Source organism: Venturia canescens, chromosome 1 (genome assembly GCF_019457755.1).
Source record: "Venturia canescens isolate UGA chromosome 1, ASM1945775v1, whole genome shotgun sequence".
Taxonomy (NCBI): Eukaryota; Metazoa; Arthropoda; class Insecta; order Hymenoptera; family Ichneumonidae; genus Venturia; species Venturia canescens.
Window position 1 is genome coordinate 8,346,482 of NC_057421.1, and position 27,757 is coordinate 8,374,238.

Sequence of the window (27,757 nt, forward strand, 5' to 3'; positions counted from 1 at the left end):
CTGTAATATTTTTATTTTATTCTTTACAGTTTTTTAACTATTTATCGTCCACCAAAGTGTGTGGGGTGGGTTTTACAGCCCCGATGACTATTACCTCACAATCCAGAGGTGTGACACGACTCTGAAGTTTTCAACGTTGGAGTCCAACGAGATGATGGAAAAAAACTTGAATTATTTCACCTCCAATTTCGTTCCCTGCCGAATTTGCAAAGTTTTTCAACCTGCACCGCTGCTTCGCGAAATAAAAAATTGGCGAATCACAAATGTTTTTTCCCTCCGTTTCGTTGGACTCGAACGCTGCAAACTTGAGCATCGTAGGTGTGACTCGATCGCCTAATCAGAATCTTCTCATTTCGTCTTCGTCTTTTCGCCCATTTAATCTCGCAAGGTCTTTCATTTTTCAGGCTCATGTCCGAGTCACGTCACGAACGAACGAGTCGCGAGGTCCTGCAATTCCTCTTCCGGATGTCGTATCTACTCGGACGCTCGTGTACATACTCATGCGTTATAAAAATATGAATTTATGAGACAAAGCACAATCGTGTATTCGCTCTCTTCGTCTTCGTGCTCGCTCTCGTGTGCCAGAATATACAGTTACATGAAGAAAGTCAATGATCTTGGGCTCCGGCTCACAAGCAACGACGGCCTACGTACACGGTGTCCCAAAACTCTCGACCAATGTGATCTGTGGCTAAAATGATCGTGGAATTCTTCAAACTGGGTGGGGATCAAATGTTGGAATGACTGAAATTTCGAACAGCTAAAATCTCGAGTTTATAAACTTCGAATGATAATATGGAGACAGGTAGATTCGACTAGAGCTTTGAATGCCGAAAATAAATGAAGCAGAAACTGCAAGGTTCGAAGCACGTTTACATAGAAAATAGAATGTAACAATCGCCCATAGGACGATGACTAAAATATTGATTTTTCGAAAATTCGACTATCACTCCTTCGATTCATAAATTACTACAGTCAGCGATACTGTGAAAATTCACAATTTTGAAAATATAATAACGAAAGACCAAATATTAATGAGGTTGAAATACTGAACCACCAAAAAGTCGAAGAGTCAAAATAGAGAAACGTTAGAAAGTCGATCGATCAAAATAAAGAAATTCAGTGGAGAGCTCCAAATACACGCGTCTCACTCACTCACTTACTCAGACCGGTGATCTTCAATTTTAAACATCGCCATTTTGACAATTACTCTCCGCATTTTGTATTCGAAAATATGAACTTTTGACATTCGGATGGTCTGTTAAAATTGCATTCGAAATGAAAACTATTGAAATATATATTTTCGGGTAAATACGAATTCAAAGGAATTTTTGATTAAACACGCAATCTGCTGAATAGTCGATCGGGAATAAGAATTTCGAATTATTTATTTTTCTCCAAGCTGATATCGCAACTTTTAAAATTTCGAAATATCGACCGTTCTACTATTTAGTTATTCGACATATTGAACCCCACCCTTCAAACTTTCTATTAACTTCTACCCGGAATGCACCCTCGACGAGATGGTCATTTACCGAGCCTAAAATGGTGCACGCGAATAGGAAAGATTGAAAACTTTCTTCCTCGAAGTAGAAGGATTTTGGTCGCAGGTTTTCGCACACCCTGTAAACAAGCTACGACGAATTTGCATTGCTTTGAATTTTTGAAGATTTTTTCGAGTTTACTGGTTTCGTGGAAACTGGATTGGAGACGAAGATCTTGCGAAACGTGCTCCAACGGTTGGCTCGACGTCGACTGGACCGAATTTATCCGTCGTCGTATCGAAAATTCTCTGTCGGACGGTGTCGAATCGGCGCTCCCGTTTCTCAAGTTCGTTATTCCCGTGAAAATCGTCAGGCTGACTCGACCTTTGACATTTTCGTTTTGCAAGCACGAGCTCGGCCGAAGTGGCCATCGCTGGGGACGCCACACTTATTTTGTTGCTCAAATTCGACTCGGAGCTCCAGCTCTGACACAAGCTCAAAAGATAGTTTGAGTAACGGTTCTGTATTACGTTTGACGAATGAAAAACGATCATTATTCATAAGATTTTAGTTGCGAGACTCTCCTGGCCGGAAGTGAACACGTTTTGACGCGGAAGCTATGCCGCTATGCCGAAACAGATAAGGAAGTCTCGGTCACGGAACGGTATACTGAGTTTTCTGGCTGGATATTCAAAGGTTGCTGAGTTTCTTCGTTCCTGATGTCGCTTCTGCTCCTGCCAACATTGGCCAGTCTAATGAGAAGCTGAAAATCGTTGCGAGTTTTTATTTCGACGAAATATTTAAATAATGGAGATTCTCAACGTCCCTGACTGGTTCGTCGAGATTGTCGCAACTTGCTATTTTCGATTGAGAAAAAGCCACATTTTATTTAACCGAGCAGACTTTTAGTTCGCTAGCAGCAACACGAGTTCCTTCCTGTGCCCAATGATTCACGTCAAATTTGAGAAAGTCCATGAAAAGGAGAGCTGAATTAGAAAACTGGATATCAAGTCGATTTTATTCAATGACACGCGTTCCTTCGTCTCAATTAATAAAGAAAATATATAAATGGAGATGAAATGTTCATCAATCAGCTCAATTACTGATAATCAGGCTCCAATTATCGTTGAAAATACAGTTTGTGGATAAGCACAGATCGAGTGAGGGAATTAATCGTCTGCTGAGACGAAACTGACGAGAAATTTATGCTACCAGCAATCATTTTTATTCCCATTTATTACGAAAAAGATGTTGAAAGAGTGAACTCTGCCACTTTCACGTGGATTTTCCATTGATCTCGCTTTTCGTTATCCTTTGTTAATTCTCGTAACAAATCACTATTTATTTCATTTTTATTCGTAAATTTATTTTCCATTTTTTTATCAAATACTTTTTCATTTATTATCTGGAAGACAGAAATCAGTTTGCAAGAATAATTAATAAAGTATGGAACTTTTTGTTCATTATTCGTCCACTTTGGTACATTGATGTTAAAATCAGGTTCGGAAAGTAAGTCCTACCGTTTCGTTGCACGGACAATAAACCTTGATATACGGGAACATTGTAAAAAGTGCAAGTAGCTTCAACAAAAAGAAGAAGTCAAAAAGAAGTTATGAATTTCGAATGAAACCTTGACAAACGACCCAACAAATTTCCATAACTTTATTTCTCCAGAGTTTAGAATCTACGAAATCAATTCCAAAATCAGCGGTTTAGTCCCACGAAAAAAATCGATTCATAGCAATTTGCAAAATTGTACGAGCCCGCAAGGTAAAAGAAGAGAAAAGCGCTCGCCGATTCGAGGCTTAAATGTGCATAAACAGAAGACGCCTACGAGGAAGGCGATGGAATTCGAAACTTCCTGCTGGCCGTTTTTCTGTTGCGTATATACACCCCGATCGAGTTCACGATGGCAGAGTTTCAGGCATGCCAACGACGCTCCTCTTTCGTTCTCACACCGGATCGAATGTCGATTATTTATTGACGCGGCGAAGGATCCCTCGACGGTGGAAAGCATGGGAAAGCAAACTCGATTCTTCTTTCTGTTTCTCTTATAATATCGCATTGTCTCGAGACGATTTTTCTTTATATTTATTTTTATTTTTTCATAATTATCAACATTTAAGCCAACTGTATATTTATCAAGCGAAACGTAATAATTGCAAAGCATTTTAAAGAAACGTTATTATTATTTAGATGCTACGAGTTTGCGACAAAAGGGCGTTCCTCAACTGGTTCGCTGAGCGTGTAGAAAATCCGCTACATCAATTAAGTCATTTCCATTCGTGATAACGGTAGAGACATTTCATTTATGTATAACGAGAGAGAAGGGGGCTCGGGGCAAGACGGAGTACCCAACGAAATAGCGCACTTTTCACAGTATGAAAAAAAGTCATGGAAACAACGAAATGTGACGTTACGGAGTGCCCAATGAAGCACATGATCACACCACGAGGTTAAACATGATTAAACGAACAAAATAGTTTTTGATCAAACTGCAGATTCATTCTGTCGGAAAACAGGGCAGGAAGGTGAAGAAAACTCTTCCAGTAACGTCAATTGCTGTTGAATCAACTTTTTTCTTCTCAGTGCAAAAGTTTGAGAGAATTTTTTTACTATTTTTGAATAAAAATCCTCTTGCAAATTTATGGAGTTTTTTTTACTGCCATTTCAGTTCCATGCACCCCGACTACTTTCCAAAAAGCAGTCAACAAGGTGCATTTTTATAAATATATGGGAAACGGAGTGAGTGAAAAGAGATTTAGAAAAAAAAATAAATAAATATCCGAAAAATGTTTTAAGGGGTCTACCTTAATTAGAATTTTCAAAAAGTTGATTTTTTTTAATTACATTTTTTGAAAGTATATTTCAAAGTAATTATACTAAAATTTTATAAAGATTTTTCTGTACGAAAACTGAGTAAAATAAATATAAAAACATTTTCTTGTGTATTTTAAGTGTGCATTTCTTAGAGACCACTTTTTTTATATCCATGTTTATAATTTACGAGCTTTCGCTCGCGTGGCAATTTGAAAAACTTTGCCAGGAGGAATAAGACACTGGCAATGAATACAGAACGTGCACTATTTAAGGACTGTTAAGGACTATTCAAGATATACGAACATTCCCGTCAATTATGAAAATAGTTTTCTTTCCGCTCGTCTAATTAGGGTAGACCCCTTAAATGGAGGAACCATTTCAAGAAATTCATTTTTCGAAAAATATAGAAAAAAATAAGGAACTTTAAAATAATTATATTCTTTTGTTTTATTTTTGGGAAAATAAATCGAAAAATCAGGAATTTCGTAGAAATCACATTTCTTTCGTCGTTTTGGGAAAAGTATAAAAAATTTAAGGAACGTATAAACATTTTTATGAATTTTTCAAGTAGCTCGTTCTGCCCCGGTCTCCCCTATGCGTCTACATGTCCGTCCGCACATATATGCGCTGTAAATTGAACAACGGTAGTGCTCGTTGAACATTCCATCCTGAAATACAAAGTTTTTTCTTCCCCCAATTAAAATAAGAAGTTCGCACATTAATCGTAAAAATAAAATGATGATACGAGTGCTGTTATTCATATTCCGATCTTACTCAATGTTTTCCTTCACGATTCGCATGAATAATGAGATCCCCGGAATTGCCATAAAGAGCAATCCCCTTACGACGTAAATCGCAACTCCAGAAAACAGGAAATTCTAATCGAATAAAAAAGAAGAAAATCGAAGAACACTCTCGAAATACCAATATTTTGGCTGCCCCCTGGAAATCCACTCGAAGTTTTCTCCATAAAAAATGTGCTCACTACGAAATTTAGCTATGCTGAAAAACAAATTTTTTAAGCACTCGAAAAAAAATTTTTAACCAAAAATAATCGATTCCTGCAACAAAATAATATCGCCGAGGGCAGAGACTCCGGCCAACGCGGTCGTTACTGAAAACGTGCAAATGACATTAGACCAAATGAGCCGAATAGAGATTCTTGTGAAATTCTCGTAATTATACATTGTGTCGCGTACACCACAATGAGGAATGATTAAATGAACAAGGTAAACGCTCGTTGAGAGTTTGTCGTGCGCGGGCCGCGCACACTTTGTCTTTAAAATCGTTGAAACAAGCACTTTGATGCTGTAGAAGGAGCGCTGTCAGAGTTTATCCTCAGTGTGTGAACGTTTATCGACTTTGCCTACTTTTCCTCGTCGACGCATCGCTGGCTCGTTTCTCTACGATACACGATCATCGCAGACCGGTATGCTTTTCTCTTTCTTTTTCTATCTCATCCTCCTCTTCCTTCTTTCTTTATACGTTTCCAGACCGCCCCCCCCCCCCCCGTCTAGTCCTTTTTCCTGTCTCTCTCTGTTCCACTTCCATCTTCGTTGTTCTTTCTTTCTACTGTGTTACAATCTCTCTCTTTCGCCGCCTACAGGGTGTCGCGAGTCCCTCGGTCATCGCCAGGTACGAACTCGCATCTTTGAGTCATTCGTTTGGACTGGAAAATCACGGAATTTCTGTGTTTGCTTCCGCGTGACGATTCGTCGATGATTGAGAAATTATGGGGAACGAAACTTCATGGATTTTATCATTTTTTTTGTAGATGCTCCTGACAGTATGGGGCAGGCTCGATGTCGGTCGACGATACGACGAGCGGTCGAATAACTTTTGCGAAAAAGTTATTTTCCCACCGGAACTCCGGGGGCGAAGCTAATTTTGGAAATTTGGATCAAACTTCAAGGGGGATCGTGAAAATAATGCACGGGAACGTTCCAGAACTTGAACTCGAACGGTAAAAACATTTGAAGTTCAGGAATTTTTTATTTCACGGAGGTGCAGGTGGAGAACTGCGAATTGCTAATTTGGCGGGGACGAAATTGGAGAATTACTGGAATCATTGGAGGCTTTTTCAGATCATTTCGTTTGACTCGAACGTTGCAAACTTCAGCGTCGTTAAGGTAACTCCTGTACTGCATGCTAGTCAAATGAGTGCTAAATTTTCAAAACGCTTTTATACCAAGTTCAACGTACCGATTAAACTTATTGTTAGTAGATGTGTATTCAAGCATATTTTATAAACGTGAAAAAATATTTAAAATGATAGTTTTACAAAACTGTCAACTGATAGATGCAAATTTCCATGATGACACATTTTCACAGCTATTTTTCAAAGAATCATCTCTATTTTTTAAACAATTTTATTCCACCAAGTCTCATTTTGTTCCTCAACTGATCCTCTACGAACTCACCACGTAGATTTTCCTTTAAACTCATTCCTGAGAGAAATTATGAATGAAAAAGTTCTTTCCCTTAATGAACAATTGGCTGCAACAGTGAAACGATCGAGTTGAAAAAACAACTACATGGTGGATTCATAGAGGACCGGTTGACGAACAAAATGAGACTCGTTGCAATAAAATCGATGAAAAAACGCAGATAATTCTTTGAAAAATACCAGTGAAATGGTGTCAGCGTGGAAATTTGCATTTATCAGTTGATGCTTTTGCAAAACTAGCGTTTTTAATATTTTTACATGTTAATAAGATATGCTGTAATACAAATCCACTAACAATACATTTAATCGGTACGTTAAACTTGGTCTAAAAGCGTTTTGAAAATTTAGCACTCATTTGACTAGCATGCAGTAAAGGAGTTACCTTAATTCTTAGGGATTCGTGTCCCTCATCACTTGGTCCTGAACGTCGCTAGAAAAGCTGTGCAGAATTTGGTTTTTTGTGACGAACAAAGAGCTGAATTTGTCGAATTGAAAGCAACGCCGTTTGAGCGTGGGGCTTCTCGGATTTGAAAAATCGAAAACTACACAAAATTTGAGAAAATTTGTGCCGAGGGTCAGACTCGGGACACCCCGTAGGATGCAGGGTTATTTATTTCGTTAGAAAACGAGTAAACGGTGTATGCAGAGGTCCCAGCGGCCGGTTAAACTCTCAACCTATTACGTGCTCGCTCTCCTCGAATAACCCCAGCGACATTACAGATTCCCCGGGTAGAAAGTCTCGGGCAAGTTGCGCGTGCGCGCGATCAATCGTTAGTCCACGACTCGTGGATTTTGATTGGTTTTATCTAAGCGCCTGGTAACCTCGATTTATCGAACTCTCAGTCGCTCCTCAACCTCGACTGATATCGAGCGCATACGAATCGAGGGGTTACCCGGCGCGGTGAGGATCGTGGATAATGATTTTTACAGTTATTCGCTCGGCGTGAGTATCCGACGCACCATTGACCTCCGGCGTGTTATTATTTCTCAAATGAAATCCGAAGGGTCACTGACCTCGAAGATCGCCAGGTACAAAGGCTTCGGTCGAATTCGCACAGTCGCGGATGTCAGTTGTTGAATTTTTCATTAATTTTTCTTTTGTCAACGGAGAAAGGGCTTTCGTTCTGCTGATGATGGGTTTCCATCCGCGATGAGGAATTTCGAAGATTTTCCTGGAGCTTTGAGCGAAGAGGCTCCGAGATAAAATCCGAATTTCGAAATTCGAAAGTCTGTTGGGGCGCTTTGACTTTGTTACTCAATGACGCGTCAACCGTTCAACGGATTTGGATGAAATTGGAGACGCCGATGGTCCATCTGCTGGACCAACGCATGGGATACTTTCCATCCCGGTTGCGGGTTCCCGTGACGTGATACTTCAATGTCATTTCAACACTCCCATTGAGCATTACAGATATGACGTCAGGCAAACTTCGCTCGCATCCTCTCCTCTCATTTCAGAATAATCCTTCGCGCGTCATTCGTTGGTAAAGCCAAATTTTCATTTGAATTTTCTCAGGAGATGGCCTTCCCGTAAATTTCTTACTGTGTCCAGTTTTATTAAAGTATAGTTCGGCCGTTCTATGACTAGTCGAGTTTGCAACTACTGTATGTTGATAATTTCAAGTCTTCCAATCAAAAGCTCTAAGAATAATCGCAAATGCGCCGTACCATGTGAGCAATAAAACTCTACGCAATGACCTCAAAACACCATATGTCAAATCAACCATCCAGGAGCACAGCAGAAGATACACACAAAAATTCCAAAAACATCCAAACGCACTGGCTCGCAAACTTCTCGATCGAACCAATGAAATAAGAAGACTGAAACGTACAAAGTCTCTCGATCTGATAAATTAAGCAAACGAATAACGTGAAATAATAATAATAATAATAATAATAATAATAATAATAATAATAATAATCGATCATCGAACGCAAGTGCAATCATCGCTAGATGGATAACCAGTGGGCTATCCAGTCTAAATTATAAAGGAAAAATCAACAAATTCAATCGTACAGCACAATTATTGAATGGTCCCCACGGAACAGATTGTCATTTATAATATTGAGAATAAAAAACAAAAAAATTCAAGTCTAAATTATTAATAAAATAAATAAAAACTTAGATTGAGAATATTTTTATCATAAGAATGTAATAAAATGCTTTAAAAATATCATAAAAGGTCAAATTTATACTTCGGCTTGATTAGCTAATGATTGAGTCGGTACCGGCGACACTTAAAATACACAGAACCTGAAAGAAAGTTTATATCGGTGCGTATTGAAAAAAAGCGAAGCACGTGAATCAGTCTCGAAAATAAATTTGATGAAATTCCCGCGATTCCCGAATTTGCCCGAAGTTCAATCAGCTGTTGCCAGCAGTTCAACGTAAAGACTGAAATCCGTTTTCGACGCGTCAAAAACTAAAGTTTTTTCACATGTTTTCTTTCTTAAAAGCCCCGCAAAATGCTTTTTTTTTAAAGGGGCGGAATCTGTGATAAATTTTCTTCCCTTTACCGGAGCGATTGCGTTTCCAATTGTTTTCGAAAAATTTCAAAATTTGTTTCTTTAATAATTAATTAATTATAGTATTTCAGAGAATATTGTAAGTTGACGTATTTTTTAGTTTTTTCTTTTCTTTCGATTGCGATCTCTTCGAACTCCGTAGCTCAACGCGTTGAAGAGATATTAATTATTCATTTTTTAATTGCATCAAAAAATGGGTCGGATTTTCGCACACATTTTTGATGTTTATTTGTTTTTTTTTCTTTTTTTTTTTTTTAAATATTATTGTGAGTTCTCCCATAGGATTCTATGTTAAAAACTCAAAATTGTAAGTGAACTAATTCAAAATTTTGCCCCGTAAGACCTTCACCGTACTTTATCGAACGGTTGAATTACTTTAACGCCATCGAATACGGAGAAACTCTGTTCGCTTGTAAATGCGAAAATGCGAGCGGGACCGGCAACCACATTCCTCGGCAATGACGTTTTCGTGACGAATACAGAGAATCACTCGAAAGAGGAATTTGTAGAAGCTGGGAAATTCTTGGCTTTTGGTTTACAATGATGGGAAATGCGAAAATAAAAAAATAAAAAAAAAATAAAAAAATTTAATTCCAGTTAAAGTTAGTGACTTTGACGTTCGAGGATGTTGAGGCTTCGTAAAATAGCTTGAAGATCGACGTTTCACGTGTTTTGTAATAACCCACTGATGTTACGAAGATTAAACGATAATTCGATATCGTGCAAAACACAATCGACATCAACGAAATCAGAGCCAGTTTCAATCGCTTAAATTCAGCCAGAAACTTTGCTCGTAACGATATTATAAAATACTGGGAATAAAGAATTTGAAAAAAGTTGTATTACCGGTCGGCGGTCGCTCCTTCGGGTAACATATCCTGAACAATCCTTGAGTTCTCGTGTAATAATAATACTTGGCATTCATTTGCTCCACCAAATGACTCTGCTCCGGATGCTTCGCCGCATATTGCTGCAACAAAATATAGAGAGGAAATGCATTAAATGAAAAGAGAATGGAGAATAATACGTCTGAAAGAAGCCTGGCCACGCCACGATTTCGTAGCATGTGGCTAATCATTTTGTACGTGCTAACGGTGCATGGATACAATACCGTACACGTTTACGTTGCACTGGACGAGATGTCAAGCAATATAGTTAGCTAAAAGCTATTTTTAGGGTTTGGAGGTCTGAAAAAATGGGCCAATCCTAAACTCCTTATGTTCAGAATCTCGTTGTGGATTTTCAAAAGTCAAAAAGATGATGAAACATGTTAAGGTTGTTCGTGATCGCACTTTTTTTTATCGACTTTTACTTTTTAATGGTTGAATGAAAATGAGGGCTCGCTTTGAAAGTATTTGGGTGCTCGAGCTCCACAACGTTGCCACTTTGCCACAAAATATGATTTCTGAAATGAAGTTGAAGCTTTGGAGTCCAACGAAATTATGTATAAAATGTCTCCAACAATTCCAGTGATTCTCCAATTTCGTTCTCATTTCGTTTCTCAAGCTGCAGTTCATGATTTTAGTTCGTCTTCATGTTTTCACGCATTTCGGCTCGTTTTTTTTCAAAGCGTGTCTCAACGTAACTTTGCGTTGAATAAATGCAATTGTTTCCCACCGAAAAACGTGTTTCCACAATTGTTTTTCTTTTTGCCTAAAATATAAATATCTCAAAATTTGTATCCAAGTGCCTTTGTCGTAAGGAAAAAACGTTGAAATTCTAGTGAATTTATGAATTATACTATTTGACTGTTTCTACTCTCGAAGAAATATTCATCCGACGAATGTGTTTATTGAACCGTGACGTAGCTGAGTGCGCATCGAACCGTATTGTAGCTGTCGAATTATTCGTAGTGAAGAAAGACGATTGCATTGGAAAATAAGTTGAAAGCACGCGAAGAAAAACGGTCTGAGGACTCTCCTCGCAATTAAGAAGCGGCGGTAACAATCGTTGCCTCAAAGAAAGCTTTGTGATGTAACTCTCGACGAATAACGAATATGTTTAAACTTTCCTTTCGTTATACATCGGAGTTCGTTACTCATCCGTTACATGCGAACGCAGAACGTGCGATTACCCGAGTCTTTCGATTGAAAAATCAGGAATTTATGTTTTTACTTCCGATTCTCAGAAGCATTGGAAAAAGTTTTTTTTTTTATATTTTTTAAATGCTATATTTTTGTACAATGGAGCGGAGCGTTGAAAATAACACTCCTTGAATCGGCGTTGACAGCTAAATTTTTATCCCAGCAACTCGATTCAAATTGCATTTTGTAGGGAAAACGTACATTTTCACCTTGACGTAGCAGTTTTTTGATAACTTTTTTTTTTTTGTTTTTCTTTTATAAAAAATTTTCTCGCGAGAAATCCACAAAAATTGTGATTCTCTTCTTCAAATCGTCGCCATTTTTTTTCTGTACAATATTTCGAAAATTTACAGTTTTCATAATCCTCGAGTCCGCATTAATCGACTAAACTCACTTGGAATCTTCGAAATCGAAATCCTTTGACACAGTTTGACAGATTAAAAAAGACTCCGTCAGCCGATTTTTGCCATCGTCCTGCGGAGGCTGACAGAGCCTTTTTTAATCGGTCAAACTGCGTCAAAGAATTTAGATTTCGAAAATTCCAAGTGAGGTTAGTCGACTGATCCATAGCCTTAAAAAATATTGTGATTGTCGAAAAAAAGAATATTGAAAATCTGCACGTTTGGATAAAAAGAATAAATTCGGAGAATCTAATCGATACGGTGATAGGAAAAAAATAGCTTTCGACCAATCTCTCGTAGAGTGTCACTTCTATTATTAGTAAATACGTATGCCTCCCTCGATTACATCGGATTGTAAGATAATCGTACGAGGATATTTAAGATCGAACGAGCGCGAAGAGATTACGAATCTGATCGTTAGGTACGTGGCGAGCATTGCTTGTGTGAGCACACGAGCACGTCGATCGATCGAACCAAGCGCGTCGAGTCCAAGGAATTTCAACGCTTGCGGAGCTGCTCGGTGTGTCCTTCAAGGTTATTCCAGGGAGACAATCTTATACACTACTCGAATCTCTCCTCGTCCACAGTCTACATAATTATATACCCACACGATCCCCCCCTGCTCGCTTCGTACAACGAAAGATCAATCAATCGTGAATCGTGGATAATGCGTGCATCGAGAGAGAAAAAGGGAATAACGCAGTCCTCATCTTGCAGATCCCACTCGAAATTTCAGGCTCCAATTACCTGCCCAACGATCCTCAGCGAATCTCAATCGAAAGCAGACGACCTTAAGGTTGTTGCTAAATCTTTTTAGAAGGTGGGAGCGAGAGACGAAGCTCCTATGCTAATATACATTGATGAGTGACGTCAGCAATGCCAGTTTATAGATACTGAATGATTACTATTCATTCGGATGAACAATGCGAAAATTTTCAAGTCTGTCAATAATAATATTAATTCTTATTCATAAATACGTTTATTTTAATCACTTAAGGTTTTGATAGAACATTTATTCTTGGCTATTTAAAATTGCGTTGAAATAAGGACAAAGTTTGGCAACGTTGCGTAATTTCTTCGCACTCACTCAACTGTTGGCTTGGATGCAGTGAGCCCTGCGCCTCTGTGTACGTGCGTTACTTGTTGCCGCGATCGTTAAACAGTCACACATATTATGAGGCTGAAGTTTGCAACGTTGGAGTTCAACGAAACGATCTAAAAAAATTCTCCAAAAATTTCAGTAATTTTCCAATTTCGTTTCCTGTCGAATTTCCAATTCGTAGTTTTTCAACCTGCACTGATACTTTTTGAAATAAAAAATTGGTTAATTAAAAATGTTTTTTCCCTCATTTCGTTGGACTCCAACGTTGCAAACTTCAGCATTGTCACATATTTTCGGTGATTTCTTGTCTTTTGAGTGGGTAAGCTGTCTGTTCGTTTCAGTCAAATTATTCTATATATCGTCCCCCGATCCGCGAAGTGTCGTTTTTCAAATGAATTTCTTCATTAATGAGAGTGATATGGGCAAAAACGTGTGAAGTCAAGGACTTCGTCCCATTCGAGCGATGCAATGAATAATATTTAACTCAACTTCGACATTTAATTTCTCCAAAATGAGTTTGGTAAGGTCAGTTTTCCTTGAAACAGTACATTCAGGAAATACACTGAGAGAAAAAATAACTAGAACCAATAAAAGGTAGTTTTGAAGCGAAAAAATCATTTATTTCATTATTCGCCAAAACATATTAGATTGGTTCCCTCATATATTTACTTGGTTCATTCATTTCAGTCAATTTCATAAATTTCTGTTTCAATAACAGTAGTTGCTTTAATCTAACAATTTTTTTATCTATTATATGTAATATGCAGTTTGAATCGATAACACATTTTATGATTCAAAACATGCATGTTTCCGAAGGAAGCACTTATTCTTTTTATGAACCATTGTTTATGTATTTTAACTATATTATGTTATCAATTGCAAAATTATTTTTCACTCCCCGTAATCGTCATCACAGTTTATGGTACATCTCTGAAACCATTTTAATCGAAGAAAAATTCCTACCTGCATGGGGATTCGATACCGATCTACCTACCTACATCTTTCCAAGTACGCACGCTATCCACTAGACTACCGCGACATTGTTAGATATAAACTGAAAAAGGAATTATACAAGTTGCGAAAAGTATTATTTCGATTATTTATTTGTTGAACAATGTCAATCACTGTTAATTTGAAAGCATATTTTCACGGATCTATCACTTCGTTATATTGAACTCTTATTTAATAGTAGCAATTAGATTAATTATTTTAATAAAAATATTTTTAGAAACAAAATAATGATGAATTCATTGGAAGAAAATAATTTTTTCGAAAAAAGCAATTTCGTATTGAAGTCGTTTTGTAGATTCAAATAATCTAATGTTTTTGATGCGATAAATGTAATTAATCGAAACAAAAAAAAATTTAATCAAATCTATCATGCATCTAATTTGATATTATTAAATAAGAGTTTAATATAATGAAGTAGTAGATCCATGAAAATATGTTTTTAAATCAACAGTGATTCGCTTGGTTCAACAAATAAATAATCGAAACAATACTTTGATTTAATAAGTAAATGCATGCTCTCAAATTCAATAATTTTTTCTCTCAGTGTATTCATCGACAAATAGAAACATTTTTATAAACATCTATTCGACTCGAAAATTTCAAGCAACAACGTTAAGCTACAAACTCACAAAAAAATTGTTTTATCGATACGACGAATTCCTTGCAAAGGAATTTCTAGAAAAGATCTCCAAACACCTTCTTTCTTGCCAGAGTTGACTCGACAACAGTTTTCCACTCGAAAAACTCGTTTTCGTGCAAAACACGATCCCACTGGACGTCAATTCCTGACAACGACGTTGAAATTTCCAACGTTCGAGTCCAACGAATTGAACGAAAAAAACATTTGTAATTCACCAATTTTTTATTTCACGAAGAACTATTGGAGGCTTTTTTCAGATCATTTTGTTGGATTCGAACGTTGCAACCTTCAGCGTCACCCTGACAATCGTACATTGTACATTGTTTTTGACGAATGCGATGCGAATCCATATTGCTGGCACAGATCGTCCAAAAGTTCTCGTCAAAATAGTAAAAATAGGGGATATTAATATTGAAACTCGAAATTAAGAGACGAGAGAAAGGGCACCGGAATGCGAGACCCTTCGAGCCGAGTACTGAGTCGATTTAATCCCTGAATTGGTTACATTATTCATTCATTTACGTTGTAAGATATCGCGATTAAAGCGCGTTGAGGCTGCGCGTTTTCTGGAAGTAAAGACTATTCATACGTAGGAAGATTATCGCACGGTTATACCGAAGAATGAATAAATCGAATATTAGACCACCCGGGAAAACGGATCGAAAAAAAGAGAGTTCGTGCTCATCGTTTTGCTCTTCCCCCCCCCCCCCCCCCCCCCCGCTCAAAGACCGTTTCAACTGCTTTCACGTCGTTCTTTCGCCACTAGCTGCTCGCTACATGTACAAGGTGGCCCCAACATAATCGTCGCCCTGTTTGTTGCTTGCTGCTTAAGAAAGATCGTGCGCTACTTGTGATTCAAAAAAGCAACTGAACTTTTTTGCTCTTTCCATGATCAAAGAAACGATGAAAATTTATTCTCTCAATCATTAAAATTATGTCCAACTTATTTGCTGAGATTCATCAATTTTTAATACAATGATAGCGGTTTAAATACTTTCGTAGTAAAATCGTCAAGCAAAATATGACAACAGCCATTTTCTATTTATACGAGTATGCATATCTATATTTTAAACCAGCTGGCTCGTCGTGTTGTCAAACCTTCCACTGTTGTGTCATTGTTACTCGTTCACCTCAAATAAGTGTTTTTCTTTTTCCATTCCCAAGTGATTTTCACCGGTAACGAGGCTTTCTCGAGCCATCATTGATATGTAAAAACACTCTATTTTCTTATTCTCGATTTTGGCTCTTCAAAGTTGGGAGGATCCTATTTCATGAAATCCAAATCGTCGCAAAGGAAGTGTGCCTGCCACGAGAGCCGAAAAATGTGATTTTCGTTAATTATTTTCTCGACAACTGGACGGTAGATTCTATAATAATTCCAGGAATAGATGCACGCTGTATATTTCTTGCATATTTTAACATTTCAACTCTTAAGGTTGGAATTTTCGATTTTCATTAAATTCCCGTGAACTTAACACTAAAACAAGTCTCCGGCTAAGCAGGGGAGATCGAAGCACATCGGGGTACTACGAAAGTTACGGATTTTTTATGACACTAAAGTTTGCAACGTTGGAGTCCAATGAAATTATGGAAAAAAGCCTCCAATAATTCCAGTAATTTTCCAATTTCGTTCCGGGTCGAATTTGCAATTCATCGCTCTTCAACCTGCACCGATACTTAAGTTAAAAAAAAGAGCATGAATGGTATAAAAAAAAACTAGAAACAAGTACATTTATGCCCTTTGGACAATGATCTGTAAAATCATGGAAATCAATGGTTGTAATACTTAGAATTCAAGAAACGAAATGTTGTCAAAAAAATACAGAATTTGCAGAGGGCACATCGTGTTACGAACAAAAATAATAACAAGAGAGGAAAAATTGGACGCAAAAAATTACCATCACAGAAAATACAAACACAAAACATTACGAAAACAAAGTGCGACCAAAAAACCTAAAATCACAAAAATATGAAGAAAAAAAATGACAAACAAAAGAGATTTATTAACCAAAAAATTGAAACAAAAAACATTTCGCCGTTGTACACGTCGAATTTTCATTTCTAGCTCACATTATCTGATTTACCTGTACGAATTCAAAAGTTGAATAAAACGCCAAGTACAACGACAGTTTTTTTTTTGTTACAATTTTTTGGTCAATACATTTTTGTTTGTCTGTAATTGTTTTAGTTAGCGTAAAGTATATTGGATTATGTGGAAGCAGGTTTCGAAACAAATGGCACAAAGTTTAAGCGCAGCAATTATCATATATTTTATTCAATGAACTTTACTCTAAGAAATCTATCGAGCTAAACCATACTAAAAACATAAAAAATTTCAAAATGATCAGAATTTTATAAAATTTGGTGAACATATTCTTTTTAGTGCCAAATTTGACAATACAAATTTTTTCAGATTTTTCTTCTGTACAGTTATCGAGTAATTGATCACTAAAGTTCACGTGTATAAGCATAGCCTTTCCATATATATAGGTATACATTCCGGCCATAAGAAATTGCTTTAATGCGTAATTACTCGATAACTGAGCAGAAAAAAATTTTGAAAAAAATTGTGTTTTCGCACTTGATGTTGAAGAACATTATCACCAAATTTGATGAATTTCTGATTATTTAGACCTTTGTACCATACATCGTTAACTGAACGTTGCAGTGGTCAAAAAAGTGACTCCAACTCCAATGACAAATGGTCTTGTGTGACGACCTCTGTTCTTGATCCGCATATTCGTTTTATAAACAAACTTATAGGACTGCGAGCACGCTCTCATGTGTATTGTTCAATATCAAGTTTTATTACTATGCTGATGGATTATTTTTGCTCACATTCCAATAAAGTAGATCGCGGTACAGAAGGAGTCGTTGAACTGTCATTGAGACGCCACAGGTAGAGCATAAGTGCATAAGATTAAGCTTTCAGAGCATGAAATATTCAACGAAAGGAGATTTTGACAGTACTTTTCTGTCATTAGGAGATCGTCGAGGTTGAAGCAGTTCCGGCGAGCCGACCTGTTTTTCGAGGGTCATGCGCAAGTCGGGCAAAGTTTCTTTTTCAGATCACCATTTTGGCACGAGTGTGGGCCCTGCGATGGAAGTCGAGGTAGGAATTCGATCGAGGACGAAGAACGATCGAGGAGGAATCGTCGCTCCCCGGATTTCAACGATTCCATTAACCTCGGCACAGTCAAAGATTTTTCTCTCTTCTCCACACACGTTGCGACTCCTTCCTTCGGATTCTGACAGCATTGTTCATACTTTTACAATCCCACACGAGTGCGCTCTTGCATAGAAACAATGCCACGATTACCATCCATTATATTCGTTTCATGCACTAACTCGTGTGACGTCGCTGCTCTCGGTGGCCACTTTTGGCACTTTCAGCTCCATCCGCTCAGCCAGCACGCACACTCGCAGATAACGCGCGCATTCGTCTAAAGTCTAAAACGTTCTTAAGAGGATGGATCAGTCGGTATATCGCAATCGTGAGTGCGAGAGAGATAGCTGCAAATTTCGAAATCAAAACTCTTTGACACAGTTTGACTGATTAATAAAAGGCTCTGTCAGTCGATTTTTGCCATCGTTCTGCGTAGGCTGACAGAGCCTTTTTTTAATCGGTCAATCCGTGTCAGAGAATTTCAATTTCAAAAATTCCAAGTGAGGTTAGTCGACTGATCCATACTCTTAAGGTAACTCCTGTACTGCATGCTAGTCAAATTAGTGCTAAATTTTCAAAACGCTTTTAGACCAAGTTCAACGTACCGATTAAACTTATTGTTAGTAGATATGTATTCAAGCATATTTTATTAACGTAAAAAAATATTTAAAATGATAATTTTACAAAACTGTCAACTGATAGATGCAAATTTCCATGATGACACATTTTCACAGCTATTTTTCAAAGAATCATCTCTATTTTTTAACCAATTTTATTGCACCAAGTCTCATTTTGTTTCTCAACTGATCCTCTACGAATTCACCACGTAGATTTTCCTTTGAACTCATTCCTGAGAGAAATTATGAATGAAAAAGTTCTTTCCCTTAATGAACAATTGGCTGTAACAGTGAAACGATCGAGTTGAAAAAACAACTACATGGTGGATTCATAGAGGACCGGTTGACGAACAAAATGAGACTTGTTGCAATAAAATCGATGAAAAAACGCAGATTATTCTTTGAAAAATACCAGTGAAAATGTGTCAGCGTGGAAATTTGCATTTATCAGTTGATGCTTTTGCAAAACTAGCGTTTTTAATATTTTTACATCTTAATGAGATATGCTGTAATAGAAATCCACTAACAATACATTTAGTCGGTACGTTAAACTTGGTCTAAAAGCGTTTTGAAAATTTAGCACTCATTTGACTGGCATGCAGTACAGGAGTTACCTTAACGCGCGTATGGAAAATAGGCGAAACCGGGGCTAAACAAAGCGCTGATTAGCTCTTCAACACCATGAAAATTACAACTTTTATCAATTTTCAAATAAAAACACATCAAAACTGGGCCAAATCCTCGAAAATTTGGGAATTTTCTTCCCTCTGCTTCAATTACAATCCCAGAGCTCTGCTTCTTTCAAGAATCAGTCAAGGTGCATCGCACAAAAGAATATAAGAGAAAAAAATATTTGAAAAAAATGAATATTGGAAAAGCAAATTAAAAAACGACACTGAAGTTTCCAACGTTGGAGTCCAACGAAATGAACGAAAAAGACGTTTGTAATTCACCAATTTTTTATTTCACGAATCGTTGGTGCAGCTTGAAAAACTACGAATCGCAAATTTGACAGGGAACAAAATAGGAGAATTACTGAAATTATTGGAGAGTTTTTTTCGATCATTTCGTTGGACATATTAAAAAGAGGAAGAAATTATAAAAGAATTTATGTTTTCTGTCATCTTTCGAATAATATTCAAAATTTTAAGTACGAAAAAAACTGAAAAAAATTTCCACTACCCCGCTTGCCCCGCTGTCATGGCAAGTAGCACGTTCACCGAGAGGAACGCGGCTCCGAGGAAAAATATTCTACGACGATAGCGTGCATGATTTATCACAAAGCAGTCACAAGGAGAACGACGCCATGCATCAAGCCCACTCTCTCCTGTAACCGGGTTTAGAACTAAAACTTGTCACGGCGAATGCTGATCGCGCGTTCTTCGACTTTTCCATAAAGAGTGTGCATACCGTTGAATTTTCCGTCTCGAATCATCGAGTTCGTTTCAATCGAGTTTTATCGTAACATTCAATTCTGAGAGCCGTAAACTGAGATTTTTTGTAAGCTATTTCCGGTGAATGGAGCGAGAATAAATTCAAAAATTCTGATTAATGAGAATCACTCGAAATGTACGGCGGCACGATTGCGGGTTTTCTTCTCCCGACGTTTGAACACTCCTCGAGCGCACTTGTCCTGACTTCTTTGGCTCGAAACCGGTGAAACTTCATTCCCAAACTGGCCGCAGCTGCACATTCGAAGCATTGAGCAACGCAGTTTTAACGTTTTAACATAAACTGAATATTTTTATAATTTTCATTGTTTTCGTTTGCATCAAATTTTTTGAAAAGCTCGATAATTATTTTCCTCAAAATCCCTTCGACTACTTCCACTATTTTGACATTAATTTCACAACGAAATTCATTCGAGAATTCGATCCAACAATCGCGTCACCATTTTCGGACGACGGGACACAAGTTCGTCACAATACAATTTGGTCCCACGCATTAAAGTCGTTTTGTTACAAGCGACACGTGTCACGAGGCCCACGACTGATTTCTGCCGCATCCGCCATCGCGTCCCGGACTAAGGGACGACGAAGCGATGACAAGCGAATCTTGAGAGTCTGTCAAAAAGCGGTTGTGAAATCCGCTGAAATTTTAAATCCTTGGCGAGAGTCTCGTCGTCCCAGTGTTCCGAATCGTCGGGATTTTCAGTAAGAAAAACCCATCGAATTCCTCGAATAACGAAGAGTTTGATGCCTCCTGAAAATGTTCTAACGGAAGTTCCATATTTCCACGCTCAGATCAGCCTGCTCTCGAAGGGGGGTGTTGGAGTGTGAGAAGAAACGAAAAAAGTAAAAACAGTTTTTAAAGACATCTTACGGCGGCCGAGCGCAACGCGGCGCAGAGAAGCACCGAAAGAGTTTTGTTTCTACGCAGGCGCCCTGGCGAGCTGCGCGATTCCCCAAAACCCCTGCGCGCTCGTGTTCGCGCTCCTCATTTTTTCCGAGGCAAAATCCCTCGGTATTCCTTGCGCGCGGTTAAAAGGTTGATGGATGACGGCTACGTGATATTTGCAGCAACTATATTTTCCGAAAATTTCATAAGACGAAACTTGCTTGAAAACAATAATTTTATTATTCTATAAATATAATTGGTAAAGAACCAACATTTTTATACAATTTCATTATTAAAATAACGTTTCAAGAGTTCATTTTGACTAGCGTGGTGCAGCAGCTGCCGCTGCTGTTGATGTCACGCTGTCACTTTTGTTTACAAATTTTATAGGTTATGAAGTGAGTTTACTGTCCAAAGTAGTATTGCCGTGGAGGAAAATGAAAAAATGAACGATCAAAAAGTTTACCGGGATAAAAATCGTCGTTTTGTAAAAATTTACAAAAAAACGTGGCGAAGCTAACGAACGACAAAATATGACCAAAAGGTCGAACTGACGTCACGTGCGAACGTATATTGAATGCAGCGTTGTCAAACGTCACTGATCCATTTGTCGTGTAATCCGAATGATTTCTCATCAAATATTTTTTCATATTTCAGCCGATTTTCAATGGTAAGCTTTAAAAACCAAAATACTCGTGTATTCTTGAATATCCACGAAATACAACGATCGATTTTTTTTGCGAAATCTTGGATATAACTAACGAAAAAATTCAATAACTTTTCATGTGTGTACGGCTTTCATATGCCGGAGTGACAAGTGTCAGAGAAAAGTCGATATTCAATAATTAATTTGCTGCTAAACTACACGGTAACTAGCGTCGAAATTTTACAAATCTATCCAGTACGCGCTCATTTTTGCCTACCAAAAATATCATCGCGTAATCTTGGATAGCGAATATTCACCCATCTACGTCATTTCCTCGTGCACGCGAACCCCGAGTTCGTGAACACTGAGCGACGTAAACGAGCTTCCTCGAGAGTTTCCCCTTTACGTGTGAGCTTTTAGCACGCCCAGCATACAACACGAATTAAGTAGGGGGTCTCGAGTTTTGCGGGGCAAGATAATCGCCAACACCATCTCGTGGGATCCTTGCTGGGAATGTAGAATGTATCGGTTGCGATATACACACGTAACATAACTGTACGACGTTCTGGCGGAAAGGCGCTCTTTCGTGGCACCTCCCGACTCTCCCATCTTGATCGACTTTTACGAATTTTTCATTCTTCGTTCCCGAAAACATCGATTTTCGGATAAAAACGAGGGAAGACGCAAAAAAAAAAACGAAAAAAAAAATATTCTGCAGAAAACGGGATGCTTCACGAGAATTTGGACACTTTTTTACTGCAATTTCAATCGAACCACTTTTTTCAAGAAGTAGTTAGAGCGCGTTGTACAAAAGTACAAAAAAAGGAAGGAAGACAAAGAAATTCTGGGAAAAGAATCAAAAGTGGAAAATACATAGAAAAAGGAATTTTCGAAAAATAATTAAATGCGGAAAAGCAAGAAAAAGTTTTGCTAGAATTGCATTTTTTCATTTCTGAAAAATAAAATAAAAAAAAAACGAGAAAAAAAAAGTTCCGCAATTTTTCAAGTTCCCGTTTTGCTCCAGTGACCCCGTACAATTACGTGAGAGAATCAGCTCTATTTTGAGCAGATGTTATCCGAGCATTATTCGGACTCGCGAGATCAGCATTATCCACAAATTCAGGACGAAAACAAAAAAAAATAAAACAAAACAACACAGAGAAGCAATTAGATGTTTGCTTCAGACGGCTCACGCACGCGACTCGGGATGAATTGTGTTCACGAGGATTGCTCATTTCCATTTTTCAGTAAGCCCCCCCACACGCGTCGTATATAAATAAGAAGGAAAGTCTTACGACAATTGCGTCTTGGGTAATCAGCCGATTTAATTTATTTCTCTCTCTTTTTTTCATACGGTGAAACATCTGCGTTTGAATTTTTGCGCTGCCGCTCCGAGAGAGAATAAGTTTCGAAAGATCCTGCCTGCGCGAGATCGCTCGCAATCGACGATTCCCGGTTTTTCTCTCCGACACTAAAATGTGAACCAACGATCGCAGAGAGCTCTTCGAAAAATGACATATTTGAAAAAAAAAAAAAAAAAAAAAAAAAATTGAATTAAAAGAAAAAAACTGTGTACGCCAAGCCTCGATGTTTGATTTTCTGTGAATTATGAGTCCGTGCGCGCGCATGAGTTCGTTGAGAAATCTTGCAAGTGTTTTCTCGGTTTGTTCTCTTTCCACTTCGCTTCGATTCCCATAAACGCACCGTCTCGTCGGTTTTGTACCGTTGGAGTGGCCGAGCCGAGACCGTGCGATCGTGTTCGCTGTTAGTGATATTTCATACTAATCTATATCTATATACGTGCTTGCGTATAATATAATATACGTATACGTTCATCGAAAACAGCGATACGTGTGTGTCGACGAAAGCGCCATCTCTGGGCTCCGTCCGGGCTGCGTGCAGCGCTACCGATCGGCAAGACTGGGACACACTTTAAACTCGAAACTCGTTGAGTCAACGCGCTAAAATGGGCGCGGCGAAGAATGCCGATCGTTCGAATCGCTCGTTGCGTTACACCTGTGTATATAGCACAAGCGTGTCATGCGGCGAGGATTCGCGATCGGTCCTTCGAAAGAATCCGGACCGTCGAAAACGGAAGAAAACGAATTTGTTTGAAAATAAAATCATAAAACGAACGATCGACTGAGTTTATCCGTTTTTTTTCTAAATGAATTAAAAGTGAGGTTATTGGTGTCGTGACCTTCATCGGCTGCCTCAGGAATTCCGGGCTGCAGTCTGGCCGAGAAATGTTTTGGCGAAGATGGCGAAATTTCTTGAAACTGTCATTTTCGGTGTGAAAGAAAAGTTCCGGCTCTCAAAGTGACGCTCTTTCATTCCTTTGTTCCCACCGATCACCACACATAACACGGTTTTCATTAGTTTTTTTTTAGATATTAAATAGTGCGCCACCTCCGCACCAGAGGGCGTTCACCCACACGGTAGGGGCAAGGACGCGACCGAACCCTCTCGAGGGGATCTCAACACCGGGCAAGTTTCCTGTACACTTTATCGCGTGTTAATAATGTATATACGTATATATTTAAGGCAGGTAGAGTGAGGAGTACACCGAGCATTTATATACGGGTTTAAATACTTGTATCTATGTACACAAGCTCGCGAAGTACTCAGCGCGTTTATATACACAACTTTGCGCAGGAAGCGAGCAATTTTCTTCAGCAAGACGGATATCAGTGGTTTTTTTAATTTCGTTCAGAGCTCTAAGGATGCTCTGTTTCTGGGAGAAGATTCGAATCGATTCTGTCTGAATTTTCTTCGAATCGAATTCGTCGTTCGAAAGACGCGGAAAAGGGGCTCCGAGATCGGAGAGCTCGAGTATTTTAATCGCGGCAATAATTCCACTAGAGATAATGAGTTTTTAAAAGTAAGCAATTTTGAAAAGATAAATAAAGACAAACCTGTATTTGGGCACGTTTCACCTCCGTGTAGAGCCAATTGTCCGTCCCGAAGGCGATCGACAATAACGCCGTGGCGATAATGCCGGTTATGGTCGCTAGGGACAGCGTGACCGCGGAACAAGGCATTCTGGATTTAGTTCCTCGACAGGATTTCGTTAATAGAAAAAAAACGAACTACGTTTGTTTTTGTTTATTATTATTTTCAGCCTTTCGGGGAACTTGAAATTTCACGAGTTCCGACGAACCTCACAGAGACGAGGAAGTTAAGGTAGGACGATTGCAGCATCCGTATCGTGCACAAGTGAATCTTCGATTATTACGAATGACCCTGTGTTATCGTATTTTCGACGGTTCCGCTACGATCGATTGTCGTAACACTCTAAATCGCTATATTTTCTTCAAAATAAATCAGCCGTTCGATAAACTGTGCTCAATCGTGCATGTGACAAATTCGAATGGGAATAACTACAAAAACAATGAGGTCACGTGTGTTCTCTGTGTCCGGTTAAGACGTTGGCGCTCGATCTACCCGTGGTCGGTCACACGTTGCGATGTAATTAATTGGAAACGAACTCATTACACCGCGTACATTGGTCTTTTTTTTATAATTTTTTTTATAGATTTCGATCTGGTTCGTTCTCCAAGAGCTCAGCACTTATCACCCGCGGGACACACACTCACACACATTGACACATCCGCGCGCACACGCACCCACGGGATTTAAATCTGTCGAAATTAGCGCCGAGGGTACGAAAATCCGTTATTGAACGACGAGAACACACTCGCGAACGATCGAGGACGCAACTGAGCGAAGACTAAACACTGCGCGGCCTGCCTGCGGCGCGATCGAGAATCGAGCTGTTCTCTCCTCCCTTCTTCTATAGGCTAGAGGTAAAAGGCTCTACAGGAGAAAAGCAGAAACCCGATGGACTTGAGAGGGCCCCACCAGCCAATGCCCACTGCACCGCGTCTCTCTCGCTCCCACGCGTGCACTCAGTTTATATATAAAATGGTGGACATACCGCGTGAACGTCTTGGGTCGCTTTTCGCGTTCGGAGAGAGAGAAACGGGCGAAAGAGACAGCGAATAATTTACACACGGGGTGTCTTGTTACGACGAATGGGCATTGTATATTAGAATGTGAGTGGGGAAAGTCTTCATAATTATCAAAGTTGAAACGCTTTTATCTCATGTGATTAGATCTCCGAAAGCGTATTGGAATAGAGCAAATCGCACTTTCACGCGACCCACCAAAATCGGATTTTTCGTCGTGCATTATTCTCGGAATCTGTTTAGTGGATATAAAAAAATACAATCAAAAATTTCGTGTACAGATTTTCTTGTTCTATCTTTAATAATAAAATATATACGCGTCTCATCTTTAATAATATTTCCGAAAAGTGTGCGATCTGATGCAAAAGCTTACGATGACGGACATCTACGCCTGAGACACCCCGTATATATACATGCATATTTCTATATTTGTATATGAACGTTTATATGTGTATTCATACAGCCTCTCGCGGGGCCATGTATACCTATGTATGTGCGGGATGGATAACCCCCTCGGGCAGGTATATTACCTGGTGTTTTACCTCGCCCAGCAGGTTCTCAACCTGTCTTCCAGCGCACTCCTTCCTCTCCTGCTCCTTCTTCCTTTGCTCTGTCTCTCTCTCGCTCTATCTCTTTCTCAACACAACGCTGCACCTGAAATCGACTGATCGCAACAAAATACATCAAGAACTCTGCCCTTTTGGGTCAGGTCTAATTTTTATAATGCGTTTCATCCAAGTATTTGTGTGATTCAAAATAGCCACAATGACCGTTAAAATAAGGAAAATATTTTTAGAAAGTTAACAAGGCGCGAATTCATAGAAATAATATTCTGTTGAATGATGTCGAAGATGTTTGGTTATGTGATCATCTCGTTTTTCGTGATGGCATTTGAGGTATTTATTGATGTCATTTTACATACTAAAATGTTACAAAAACCGATCGCCATGTTTTGCGGTGGCGCTTTGGAATCGTCGAAACCTCCAATCAAGGTTATAACATTTCTTACCGTAACTTATAAATCGACTATGCTCAATAAACGAAATGGAGAAATCACTTGATTTTTTGACACAGTGTTCCCAATAGCCCAGCATGATTTCTCAGGTTACAATTCTTGCAGTTTTTTCATTCAATGCTCAACGGCACAAGTTTCGTTATTATTCCATGTTATTATACAAGATTGTTGCGTATGCCGGAAACCAGTGAGAATGCGAATCAAAATCTCAACAGTATCGATCGTATTTTTAAAATTTCAATAAAATCGGAACGCTTTCATTCGATCCTCCAGCTTTCCAAAGCGAGGCATTGTTCCAAGTTCAAAACTCAAATTTTTTCAACACGGAACTACTTTACGAAGACCTAAGGTGAGGTTATACTTTATTGAAAAGTTTATAGGTTTCTTCATAAGTTACATTTCGTAATCAGAGTCATGAGAAATTTAGAGATATTCGTCGATCGGCTTATGTGATATTCAGTGATTGAAAACAGTTATGTATCAGCGCGCAGCGCGTGTATTACGCACGCCTCTCGCGTTTCTCGATCCCTCGGTCCCTATTTGCTCCTCCCCTTTTGCCTTCTTATTCTTCTTACCTCGTTTCATCGATAGAGGGAACCTGGGACGCTCTCACTGCCGCTTTACTACTTGTTTCTTCTCTCGGATCGTCGTGTCGTCGCTCGTCGTCGAGAGTTCCTCCACGTCGTGATAAACTCGTGTAAGTTTTCTTCGAGTTCCCCTCACGGGGCCTCTCCTTTCCTCGGTTCACCTTCTTTCTCTCCTTCCTCCGGAGTGGTGTGTGTCGCTCGCGAGAAAAGCCAAGAATTCCTCGCATTCTGAATACCCCCCTTGTGACTCGTTTACACCGCGAGATATGGATACGAAACGCACGTACATAACCTCATGCAACATACAAGTGCGCCCCACCCCCATAGATGGCAGTCGTAGACGATCCAGTTTATCCAAACCGCATTAAACTGGTTATAGCGAATTTCCGAAATTGAGAAAGTAAGCAAAAAATAGACCAGCAGACTTGGCTTGCCTGAGAATTTTTGGTCACTCTATTTGGGCCTCGTCCCCATCACTCCTGTCGCGTGGAATCTCGGACCTTTCTTTCCGCATCTCGTGCTGCTGCTGTCACGAAATTCCCGGCTACGCGGCAACAACACCTGCGACTTTTCGGTGCATTATTGTGTTATTGTGTCAGAGAACAGACAGCAGGTTCTTTTCACTCCCTTGGCATTCTCTGCTCGTGCCTTTCTCAACGAGAAAACAAGGCATTTTGCTAAGGGCCCGACAAGAATACTGCTACCGAAATCTGAGAATACGAATATTTCTCACGCAATGTCATTGTTGTAATTCCCGGATACAAAAATGCGTATCCTGTTTTGAATTCAGACTAATGATTCATTCCTATACAGTCCACTTCCGTTCTATTGCGAAATCAAAAAAGAATCGTTCCTGAGAATGCGATCGAAATAATATAAAATTTGGGATTTTTCGACAGCTTGAGAT

The 27,757-nt window shown here is 38.9% G+C and overlaps 1 protein-coding gene across 2 annotated transcripts in view; it reads right to left on the bottom strand.

The window, feature by feature from the left end:
- LOC122408755 (uncharacterized) overlaps positions 1–25,044 on the bottom strand; it is a 36,113-nt gene extending 11,069 nt beyond the window's left edge. Inside the window, exons 1-2 of one of the 2 annotated variants that reach the window (XM_043415771.1) lie at positions 24,196–25,044; positions 10,123–10,246 (exon numbers count right to left, since the gene is read on the bottom strand). In XM_043415771.1, coding sequence (XP_043271706.1) covers positions 10,123–10,246; positions 24,196–24,321 — 250 coding nt within the window. In that variant the 5' untranslated portion in view covers positions 24,322–25,044. The remainder of the gene's footprint in view (positions 1–10,122; positions 10,247–24,195) is intronic. The other variant, XM_043415760.1, reaches the window with a different exon arrangement.
- Between the last annotated feature and the right edge of the window lie 2,713 nt (positions 25,045–27,757).